Genomic DNA, 12,569 nt, shown 5'->3' on the forward strand with positions numbered 1-12,569 from the left:
TGGCATAAGAGTATTATAGGGACAAATAGTTTTGTTAACAACAAGAAAGGACTACAAATGCAGGTGGTTCTTGAAACATACTAATTAACCTTTGGGTTGCTAATATTGCTGTATGTTTTAATGAACTTAGAGAGGCTCTTTCAGTTTATATAATGGACTTGGGTTACGTATTCTTATGAGGCAGGCATACAGTAGTTGTATACATTTGTTATGTAGGTCTTATTGTGTATGCTAATACCCTTGGGGTGGGTTGGGTATGAAATGCCGACAGCCGGGAAGCCGTCTGACTAAATCCCGACGCCGCAAGTTCGAACACTGAAGTTCCTGATTAGGGCTGGTAAGGACCCCAAGCCCCCTTCTCCCCCGCCCCTAACCCTCCCTTAGTGGTGCCTAACCCTAACCTTCCCCCGGGGGTGCCTAAACTAAACCCCCCGCACCCTAAACCTAACCACCCCCCAGGGGTGCCTAAACCTAACCCCCCCTCCCCGCAACCTAAACCTAACCTTCCTGGGGTGGTGCCTAACCCTAAGTTCCCCCGGGGGTCCCTAAACCTAACACCCCCCCCGTGGCTAGGCGCCAACACTGCATGGCTTACCTTCGTTCGTGAGGCCGTCTGTCTAGATTCTGACGTTGGAATACAGACGGGCGTCTGGATTTCTACGCCGATCTTTAGTCCCACGTCGTTATTTAGACTCCGGGTTTTAGTCAGACTGTTTCCCGGCCGTCGGCATTTTGACTGTATCCCCTTGGGGTATTGGGTTTGCCGTCTTTTTGTAGTAAATTTGAGGTCTATAATAAGCAGCTTATGGTACTGAACTTGAGGCCTGTGATGATTGCTGTGTACTTGAATGTGTTGAGAAGGCAGCATGTAGGATCCGCTTGTATCACCTATATTCTATAGGAGGTGGTCTGCACAGCTGGAACACTTTCACCTGGGAGTTAAACGAATAACTGAGAGTAGCAGCAGGAGGTTATTATGCAAAGTGGAGATAGAGGACAGTGTAGGATGAAATTAGAAGACATCAATGAATGGCTACTGAGGGACCAGAGCCGTAACTAGACTCTGGTGCCCTGTGCCAGAAAGAGCATTGGCGCCCCCCTCATTTTTCAAAGGGACATAATACACCCAAAAAAGGGCCATGGCCTCATGGGGAAGGCCAGGGAAGAGATAGGAGAGGCCAGGAGATGCTGGGGATGAAATAAGAGGAAACTACAAGTGTGAATGATAATAAACAGAAATTTGTCAGGCCCAAACAGCACCCCCTGACCTGTGGTGCCCTGTGCGATGGCACCGGCCGCACTACCCTAGCTACGGCCCTGTGAGGGACTATTGTATTTAAGTGTAATCTGGTTAAAGATGTTATATGTATATTACACAAAGATAGATGAAATGATAGCTATGTTTATTTGTGCTGCTGAACACTGACATGCAATACTTTCACACTGATGTGTACCATAACGTTACTGAAATTATGGTATCCAGTCCTGTGGGGAAAGCTGTGCATGTCTCCTATGCTGAGTCCCCATGGCGAGGCAGATTGCAAGTGTGGCAAATTGGGTATTTGCTGCTGTGATGTCAATTCAGAATGAGACGTGTGCATATCTAATGCACATCCAGGATACATAGTATTATACTATAAATGTACATGTGTACAAGATTATGGGGCAAGATCACAGGAAAGAACAGAAGCCACAGGGTGACAGGAAGTGACAGAGGTGACTTTCACAAGCTACATTAACCCCTTCACGCCCTTACGACAACATCACATCCCTGAGAAAGTGATGGAGTATGTGTAACAGAGACACCAGTCTTTGTAATGTATGTGATCTGGGCATGGAATGCATTTAAATGATTATGGTTCGTTTAAAGCCACCTTTTGCACATGACAAGTTTTACATAGTCCTGTTACTATTACCTGTTATTTGTACAGCACCAACATATCCCACAGCACTTTCTTGAGAATATATACTCATTCACATATGTCCAGACCTTACAGTCAAAATTCTACACCACAAACCCTGTTGTTTTAGTGTAAAGGAAAGTATTCCTATCCCTAACTCAAATTTCAACTGCAAAACATGCTCCATTTTGCAGCCAAAGGTGCAATAAAGAGACTTTTTCACTGAACAATTTTAAAAACTTTGTTCATCATTAGTTGTAACAACAAAACTTTCTATACACGTTTCATAATTCATACTTCTTCAGGGTCCATAGGCTCCACAGGGAGAACTTGGAATGTAGGTGATGGGAACCAATACAGGCACCACACAGTTAAAGCTTTACAGCTCCCAGGATGCATTGGGTCCACTCTCCCTAAACCCTGCCCTCAAGCCAGAGGCACCTCGGTTTCGTTGGTGCCTGGCCGGAGTGGGGTCACCATTTTGTAGGGGGGCTTTTCATCAGCCCCATAAGCTTATTTTCTTTATTTAGTTACTTCTACAAGCGACTAGAGCGTACAGCAGCAGACTGTCCGTGGGACGTCTGTGCTGCCGCTCCACCACCACTCCGGTGCCGTGATGCCAGCACTGATCTGGGGATCTCGGTGGGCGTGCCGGGGGTCATCGCTAGCCAGGGCCCCCGGAGGGGACCCAGATTGTACCCGGACATCAGGGGACAGGTAAGGTGGGTCGCCGCTCGTGGTAACCTGCGTATAATGGCAGTCGGTACTTCTGATCTCAGGGGACAGACCGGATGTGCTGTGTGTGGACGCAGGCTCCGGCCATCACACTCCAACTTGACTACCAGGGACATATTGGTTGCAGGAAACCAGCGTCCCAGGGGTTAATAACTGGCCAGGGGAGACAGCTTCCCTGTTTAAGCAGCTCCTTCCCTCAGCTCAGCACGCCTTTCCACTTTGGTCTGGCTTCCTCCTCCGGACATGCCCCCTTCTAAGTTCTCCGGTGGCCATTTTCTAAGTGTGCAGTCGCAGTTCTCCCAGGACAGCGCGTGGTCCAGTCCCCCTGCATACCTCTCCCTAGGGTCAGCGTACTCTCCCCAGGGTCAGCGTATGTAGCGCTATTTCCTACCAGACACTGCGTCTGTGTAGTTGAGTATAGAGCCGCTTTGCAGCGTCTTTCCTCCATTGTATGTGACTTGTGCTAGTGCTATTTGTCATACTATGACTATACCCTTTCTCTCATTCTGCCCTAAATACAGGTTTTGTTAAGGGTATCTCATACCTGACCTCATATATAGATAAATATATATATATATATGTTTATATTTTTTTTTTGTATAGATATATATGTCAATATTTCTGAGGTCTGTCACGAACTGTTGTGTGCTGCACTGTGCCATATGTTGGCAACAGGTTCCTGCAGCTTGCATAAGCATAAGACAGGACCAGTATATTTCTCCCTGGTCCAGTCTTATGCATCTATACCTACTCGTGGTTGCTGCGTACACAGTGCGCTATTGTGCGTCATTTATCCCGCAGATATGTCTGACAAGGGTGATGGATACATTCCTGTACTTTTGTTGCAATCTTACAGATTATGTACTGCAGTTTTCAGCGAGGAGGATGTGGTTCAGGATGGGCTATGTATGAGGTGTTATAACCCGCCTTGTTCCTCGTACCCCCTGACATCAGTACAAGAGCCTCCTTGGGCGGTGTTCTCTCAGATGCTGGCCTCCATTGTAGACCGCCTGGCGGTCCCGGCTGTTGTTCCTCGCAGGGACTACCACTGAATATGCAGACCCCTCCTATACCTCAGCAGGCAGTCATGCCCACAGTGGGATTGCTACAGGGCCCTCCACCATGGGTGGATGTCTTCTCTAACCCATTGCAGAGTCTGGCAGTAACCTCTACTGCACTTCAGATCATCTTACAGAGTGAGAAGCCCGTTAGACCAGCTAAGCGTCTTATGTTGTCATCTCAATCCACACAACTATCAGAGTCTGAGATGCCTTCTGATGGCGGAGAGGTGGCTGATGCCTCTAACCCTGACTCCCCTTGGCAAGAGGCGGAGCTTAAGTCAAGGATTAATATTCCTGCCTTGGTGCTTGCGGTCAGATCCGCAATGGTTATTGAGGATGATGAGCCAGTACCTAAAGCCAAACACGCACTGTTTAAACAGGTGAAGGTGACTTCGGCAGTATTCCCTCTGTCAGATTAGCTGGTGGATCACATGGCGATTGCCTGGCAATCGCCTTGTAAGAGGTATCAACCTCAGAAACGTTTGACCTCCTGTTACCTGTTTACGGAGGCTCATTGTAAAAAGTGGGAATCCCCCCTGTGGTGGATTCACATGTTACATGGCTAATAAAGAGTGCACCGTTACCTATGCCTTCCATTTCTTCCTTAAAGGATCCTACGGATAGGAAGGTGGCAACTTGCCTGAAGTCTATATACTCTCTTTCAGGAGCTGTTGCCCGTCCGTCCATGGCTATTTCCTGGGTGCTAAGGCTATAGAGAGTTGGGCCGATACACTTGAGGACACCTCGGACGTTCCAGAGGATCAGGTGTCACTGATCGGCCATATTAGGGACGCGGCTGCATATATTGGTGAGGCCGCTCTGGATGCTAGTCTGCTAACATCCAGGGTCTCGGACGTGGCGTGTCTCCTCACCATTCCCTGTAGTTACGCTATTGGAGCACAGATGCCAATTCTATAATGGGGAGATTTTGTTTGGTCCAGACCTGGACAAGATTATTGACACATTAGCCAAATCAAAATTTGCATTTCTGCCTTCAGCATCTGCTCCTGCAAAGTCTCGTAGCTCCTACTTTAGATCCTTTCGTCCTCAAGAAAAAGCCAAAAGGCAGTCCTTTCCTAGGCAGTCCGCTGCCAAGAAAATTGCCAAGCCTAAGAAACAGGCCTTGAGCACAAGATGCCCGGCCTCCAAACAGGAGAATAAACCCGCAGCCTGACGGGGCTGGCCTTCCTCTGGGGGACCCCAGAGTAGGAGGCCGACTTCATTTCCCCCAGTACTAGTGTCAAACCACCAAGGATGCTTGGGTAAGAGACGTGGTCTCTCAGGAGTACGCCCTCTCATTCCTCCGAAGGCTTCCCCACCAGTTTTTCTGCACAGGCCCTCCTTCAGACAAAACCAAGGCCTTGCAGATCCAGAAAGCCATACAGTCCTTGCTGCATGCAGGGGTAATTGTACCAGTTCCACTATCTCAACGAGGGACTGGTTACTACTCTACTCTTTCTGGTTCAGAATCCGAATGGGTCTCATTGGCCTATCCCCAACCTCAAAGCTCTGAACAAGTTCCTTAGGGTGCCCAGGTTCAGGATGGAAACCTTACGATCCATCATATTGGCTATTGAACCTGGGGATTACATGGTATCGCTGTACATTCAGGATGCATACCTTCATGTTCCCATAATGCCTACTCACCAGCACTATCTGCGGTTTGCTATACTGCAACAACACTTCCAGTTTCAGGCGCTGCCTTTTGGCCTATCCACGGCTCCAAGGGTATTTACCAATATTATGGCTGTCATGGCAGCCCACCTGCGGAGTCAGGGTATCCGACTCCTGCCTTATCTGGACAACCTTCTCTTGTTGGCAAGTTCTCCAGACGTACTTCACCACCACCTGCAACTGACAGTTGCTTGCCTGCAAACACACGGGTGGTTGATCAATTGGAAAACGTCCTCCCTAATTCCCACGCAGAGGATGGTTCATTTGGGAGCTCTTCTGGACTCTCACCAGCAGAGAATCCTTCTGACTCCAGAAAAGATCTCTAAGCTGCAGCTGCGAGTACGCAGATGTCTCCACAGTTACTGGATGTGAGTCCACTCGGCAATGCAGGTTCTGGGATCCAACAACGGATGCCTGTCTCTGGGGATGGGGCGCAGTGACCGGTCCACACTCATTTCAAGGCCGGTGGACAATGGTAGAGGTATCCCTGCCCATCAACATATTGGAACTTCGGGCTGTATACAGGGCCCTCATGATGGCAAAGCACGTTCTTCACGGAAAGCCCGTGGAGGTTCAGTCCGACAATGCCACCAACCATTAAGAAGGCACTCTAAGTCGGGCAGCAATGGCAGAATTGTCACGCATTCTGACATGGCAGAATCTCATCTCCCAGCCATTTCGGCAGTGTTCATTCCGGGAGTTCTCAATTGGGAAGTGGAATTCCTCAGCCGTCATGACGTACATCCAGTGGAATGGTCTCTTCACCAAGAGGTGTTTCAACTCCTAGTGGACAAATGGGGTCTTCCAGAGGTGGACCTCATGGCCTCCCGGCACAATCACAAGTTACCAGTGTACAGGGCCAGGACAAGAGATGCAGAAGCAAGCCTGGTGGATGCTATGTAAAATGTAAAATGGATGTAAAATGGACCTACCGGTTTGCGTACATATTTCCTCCTGTCTCCCTGCTTCCTCGAGTTCTTCGGAAGTTCAAGCAAGATGGAGGCACTGTCCTGCTGGTGGCTCCAGCTTGGCCCAGACGTTATTGGTACTCAGATCTTCTGAATCTTTCCATCGATACTCTGTTCCTGCTGCCTCAATGACTGGACCTGTTGTCTCAAGGTCCTTGCCTTTACCTGGACCTGGGTTGTCTGTCTTTGACGGCGTGGCTCTTGAGACATCCCTCCTGAGGCCCAAAGGTTTCTTTAGCTCAGTCATCAACATGATGCTTAGAGCGAGTAAACCTGCCTCCGCCAGGATCTACCACAGATTGTGGCATACATATTTCCAGTGGTGTCATACAAAAACTTACTGGCATTCTTTCAAGCTGGGATGGACCTTGGCCTGCGCCTGGCCTCATTGAAAGTGCATGTTTCTGCACTGTCGGTGTGGTTCCAACGTAGAATTGCTCCGCTTCCAGATATGCGCACCTTCCTCCAGGGTGTCCTCTGGTTTCAACCTCCCTTTGTCCCACCAGTGGCTCCTTTGGGATTTGGCAGTAGTTCTTTGGGCCCCCCAGGGTCCTCCATTTGAACCACTAGATTCAGTGGCTCTTAAGTGGTTAACAGCTAAGACTTTTTTTCTTCTGGCCATTGCATCTGCCAGAAGGGTGTCAGAATTGGGACGCTCTCCTGTCGTCCTCCTTTTCTGATATTTCACCAGGACAGGGCAGTGCTTTGTACTTGCCCTGAGTTCCTTCCTAAGGTTGTTTCTTGTTTCCATATTAATCAGGAAATTATAGTACCAGCCTTTCTGTCTCCAGACCTCTTGGCAGGGCAGGCCTCATTGGATGTGGTCCGCTCCCTCAGGATTTATGTGGACCGTACCAGTTCTCTTCGGAAATCAGACTCCTTGTTTGTGCTCTATGGATTTCACAAGAAGGGATGGCTAGCCAATAAGCAAACATTGGCTAGATGGCTTCGTATGACTATCTCAGAAGTTTACACACAATCAGGCCTGCATGTTCCATCTTCTGTTAAGGCTCATTCTACTCAGTCTGTGGGTCCCTCGTGGGCTGCTAGCTGTGGCGCCTTGGCTATTCAGCTTTGTAAGGAGGCCACGTGGTCTTCTGTCCAGATCTTTGGGACATCCCCAAGGTCTCCCTGTGGAGCCTATGGACGCTGAAGAAGAAAATGAGTGTTGTGGTAAGAACTTACCTTTGTTAACTCTCTTTCTTCGAAGTCTATAGGTTCACACAGGGCACCCGCCCTGACGCACCTGGCTTCATATGGGCTATCTTACTGGTCACCGGTTTCCAGTCTCCTTCTCTGTGAGAGTCATTCTTGAGTGTTCCAGTCTTCCTTCTCTCTTATCCTCCTCCGGCCTTTGGCTTATTACCAAATGAGGTGCCTCTGGCTTGGGGGCGGGGTATAGGGAGAGTGGACCCAATGCATCCTGGGAGCTGTAAAGCTTTAACTGCGTGATGCCCGGATTGGTTCCCATCACTTACACCCCAAGGTCTCCCTGAGGACCCTATGGACTTCGAATAAAGAGAGTTAACCAAGGTAACTTCTTACCATAACTCTAATTTCTAGGACATATGGTATGCACAATGAAAATATTTCAGTGCATATTTAAAAGATTACCTTTTAATACATCACAGAGTAAAATATAATGTAAGGGAAGTCAGTGGTTCTATAACTCCACGTAATGAGCCTCAATAATTTCACTGGTCCATAGTGATTTTAATAAGATGTATTCTCTTGAATATGGTCAAGCCCACAAAATGGCTGCTTTCTCTGTGTAGGTGTCTGGTATAATTCAAGGTCTCACTGAAATTTTCATTACAGATGAGAAATAAACCTGACCGGTCCCAGGAGCAGAAACCCGGAGAGATGTTTCAGGCTAAACTTCCCAGCACAGCAGCCACAGGGCATGTAAGTACAGCTCTTCATAAATACTCTGCAGTGGGGCCATAAAGACAGGTTTGTGTTCCATTGCAGAAAGGGAACATTTACTTCACAAAGCTATGATTGTTCAGTCACTTTTGAAAAGGCACATAAAGCACAATGACTATAACAGCGAGAGAATACACTCGTTTAGATCACTAAAATTGTTCCAAAAATTATTTATGGAGATTCTAAAAATAAGACAAGGGAAGGATGTATGTAGGCTAGATTTACACGTTATTTCTGTGACTGCGCACCACATACAGTATGTAGGAGTCTACTTATGAGATACTATGGATGAGACAATGCATTCTCCAACTAGCACTCTGCACCCTACAGTGCATCCTATAACACAGAGCTTTGGACAGTCCCTCCTTGGGCATGGCCTCCCTGCCCACCACTACAAGATCTAATATACTGAGCTACATGAGGCCTTGCATTGGTGAGTAGGCCAGACCTGTGTCCAGGAAGTTGGGTGCTCTGCTCTAGCCTCAGTTTGGACTGTGCAGCCTGAGGCATTTGTATAAAAATTACTTTGGTTTATTTCCTTGTCGGCTTCAGCTGTGTGCTCACTTGCTGAAACTGTCTACACTGCGCCTACCAGATACAAAGGACAGAGGATGATAGCTAAGAACATTCTAGTCAAGCTGACCCTGAGATGCTCTACAATATGAAGCCTTCAAGCAACCTGATACTCAGCCATTCGGTAATCAGAGCATGACATGGCCAGTGCTGAGCAGAATCCCACTTATAGATAAACTGTTTCACTCATACTGGGACTTAAGTGGAGGATTAGCTTCTGAAGCGCTAAACTATTAGGGGGAGTTAAAGCTGCATTACCATCTAGGGAAAATGTTTCCTAAGATGCACCATACCCCTACGTGTAGCCCCAGGCACTGCTACACGCAGAGGGTAATACCTAACAGGTTAATAAAGACCACCATCTTTAAATGGCAGCAAAGGGTGGAAGGTTTGTGAGTTGGAGGACCAGTCACAAGCAATAACCCCTTGAAACCATGCAAGGGGGTTCTCGGTTTGCAGATCGGGAAATAGAGTGAACATGTATGAAGGACACTGGAGAGTCTAGACGGTGCATACACACTGTCAGATTTTTCTTAAGATCTGAACGATAATGATTTAAAAAATCGTTGATATCTGAAGGAAAATCTGACATATCTGACATGTCTGAACAATGGACGATTTCCATTCATTTTAATGCAGTCAACAATCGTTCAATCGTTTGCAAATCGTTCAATCATTCAGTCGTTCATCTGACAAATCTGACCGTGTGTATGTACCTTTAAGGTTTTCTGCGTTACCAAAGTCAGATACCTATAGCCAATGGTGAAACCGTTGTAGCTCCATAGATTTCCTCTAATAAGAGTCATGTTCTACACATAAATTAGGAGTTTACAATTTAAATTTTTATTTGCAATAAGAGCCAAGACCTAGATTTGTGTACTATTTGCACAGTGGTGCTTTTTTTTACATTTATAATTCTCTGCTACAGTATATGCAGACATTTAGCAAGTTTCATTGTGTTATAATTTCAGTTTTGTATTAATGAAAGTAGATTTGTCAACTACACACAGTGGCAGCAGACCTTTTGACCCCCACTCAAGCATTGTGATCGCAACCCCACACAGCAGCGGGTGGGGCTATGATATTTGTGTCATCATGGCAACTCCTTGGCCACCACACTAGGCGCTTTTATCTGCCAGTTACGGTAGGCGAAGTCTGCTCGCTCCTCCATATGCAGTTAATACGTAAAAGCTGCTGGGACCCAGTTCTCCATGAGTACACCAATATGGGGCTTGTACCTTAATTAGGTAACCCATTCTTAAATTCCCGCTAGGACCGGGATCTCCTGTCAGGAAGGACTGCCTGATCCTCTTTACAATTGGTTTTTGCTATATATAGTGGCATGGCTGGGTCTGACCCCGGTGGTATAGTGATAGTGAAAGCTACCATTATGCTGAAAACTCTTAGTCGGGACAGCATCTTATTCGCTGCGCTGTCTCGCAAAGAGTCTCTTGGTAAATTGCCCCGACACAGCATCTCTAATCGCTGCGAAAAACACAGATTAGTTGATATTTACTGGGGTAAAAATATGATTCTTTCTAATTACCAGACAACACTAGAAATCTTGTCCAGTTACAAGAAACTGTCAGTTTGTTAACAGCTGAGATGTTAAATGGTAATGGCTAAAATAGAAGAACATTAAGAAAGTAAAGAGATCCCTTCACTGAGAAAAACGAGCATGAACCAAGATGTGTGGACACCACAGTGTAATAATGTCCTGTGATCTGTTCATCTCATAGGATTCTGCATGCAGTCCATCAACAAGTGTGGTCCAGAGGTCAAAGGTGAGTGACTGTTCACCAACTTCTCTTGTTATTTTTATAGATTCACTGAATTGCAGAAAAATAAAAACTGTCGGGCACACAAAAATACATCAATGTAAAGTAGGGAACAAAATGATGAGGATAGAAGGCTGTGGCCCAAAAAAGTTTTGCCATGTATATAGAGAGGCAATATGAGGGTATATAGTGCTGCTGACTTATTTATCTAAATGCACACAAGTGGAGAATTGATTCAGTATATGCCTAGTGCACTGGGAGCTAGGACTGTGTGTTGTAAGTGCTTTGTTATTTATTTGTGCCATCTGTTAATGATGTTGGTATGTCACCACAGTCTTTTAGTGTGAAGCCCCCAGTTAGAGAACTCTGCTCGTCCTGCCAGACAACCGTGTACCCTATGGAGAGGCTGGTAGCTGACAAACACATCTTTCACAACAGGTGTTTTTGTTGCAAGCACTGCAGTACCAAACTGAGGTGGGTATTCCTTTCCAATAAGACCTGAGAAAGGCATTCGCATTAATAAAGATTGCTAAATGTGCTCCTTACTAAGAATTATTTTGTGATCACTGTGCCTATACAGTTAATTATGAATATATAATACTTGTAGCATGTCCATATAACAAAAGATTTATATTATATAAAACATTCAAAACCATACGTCAAAGTAAAATTTTAAATTAATGTAATTGTATATATCCACTATGGATTTTTTCTTTCTTCTGAAAAACAGGCAACATTTAAAGGTCTCTTGCACTAAGTCAGGACAGCCATTTATTGGCTGAATTATTAGGTCTAAGAATGCTAACAGTTTACTGGGCACATCACTAATCCACAAATTGGCTTCTTGCACTATTTGCAGGCAAGGAGTACACTTTCAGAATGTTTATTAATCTGATAACAAGACGTGTGTGAGGGAAACTATGCAAAGGACCAGATCATGTAGAATGTACAGCGCAGGGAGTGGATATAAAAATGGAGACCGCTGTGAAAGACACACAATTCTATATTAATGCGGAGTTTGGACACCATGCCATTAATATACAGATATCCTTCTTGGAATAAGCTAAAATTCTGAATGTTATCTAGTGGAATGTTTTACATATTCTTCAAGGTGCGTGAGAGATTATGTATTCAATAACATTGAACCACTATGGTCAGTTTTAGCGAAGTCTGGTGATGGTTTGAGGACCAGCTTCACTGGCCAGCACAAAGACTGAGCGCTTCTGGCTATGTGTGTGGGTCATTGTAATCTTGAAAAATTACATAATTGTTGGGAAACATCTGACCATAGGATGCGCTTGGTTGCCTAAAATATCCATGTAGTTATTACTAGTAGTAATTCAGCTCTTGAGTAATTAAATGACCAGCAGAACACGAACCATCATAGATCCACTTCCATGACAAATGTAGAGCTATCATGGATGCTAGATATGTGGAGCTCTCGTCAGACGAGTGGAAACAGGGTCTTTAAGTATAAAAATTGGGTTGTGCTGTAACATTGGCTGCAGTGGCTGGATTTGTAGACAAATCTTCAATGTTCAGTGCTCCCATTCACTTATTTTTGTTTTGCAGCTGCTTTTCCTCTTAGCCAATGAGGTCCTCCCATGCAGTGGATGTCATCAAAACCTTGGAAACGTGCTCTAGTTATACCGACTAAAGTTGCTGTTTTTGTCACACTTGCTTCAGTTAAACACACAACAATCATCTCTCATTCATAATTTGTTATTAATGGATTCTGGAACTACACCGTATAAACAAACAAAATAAAGATTAGCACAACAAATATTCTACCAGTGTAGCCAACACAAACAGTTTCAATTACTATATTGTTCAGTGTTTCCATCATTTTGTCTATCCCTGTGTGTTATGTGAGTACCTGTAGCAGTTTGTTTAGTCATGGTTTCCTTTAGCAAAAATAAAAACTGTAGGTAGAATTTAGACACGGTATTCTGA

At 45.6% G+C, this 12,569-nt stretch overlaps 1 protein-coding gene across 1 annotated transcript in view; it reads left to right on the top strand.

Annotated features, from left to right (window-relative positions):
- The window catches only part of LIMD2 (LIM domain containing 2), a 38,660-nt gene that overhangs the window by 20,053 nt on the left and 6,038 nt on the right, over nt 1–12,569 (top strand). Inside the window, exons 2-4 of the mRNA XM_088476729.1 lie at nt 8,158–8,244; nt 10,578–10,622; nt 10,951–11,090. Coding sequence (XP_088332855.1) covers nt 8,158–8,244; nt 10,578–10,622; nt 10,951–11,090 — 272 coding nt within the window. The remainder of the gene's footprint in view (nt 1–8,157; nt 8,245–10,577; nt 10,623–10,950; nt 11,091–12,569) is intronic.

The sequence above is a fragment of the Taudactylus pleione genome, unplaced genomic scaffold (genome assembly GCF_031769625.1).
Source record: "Taudactylus pleione unplaced genomic scaffold, aTauple2 ptg000192l, whole genome shotgun sequence".
Classification (NCBI taxonomy): domain Eukaryota; kingdom Metazoa; phylum Chordata; class Amphibia; order Anura; family Myobatrachidae; genus Taudactylus; species Taudactylus pleione.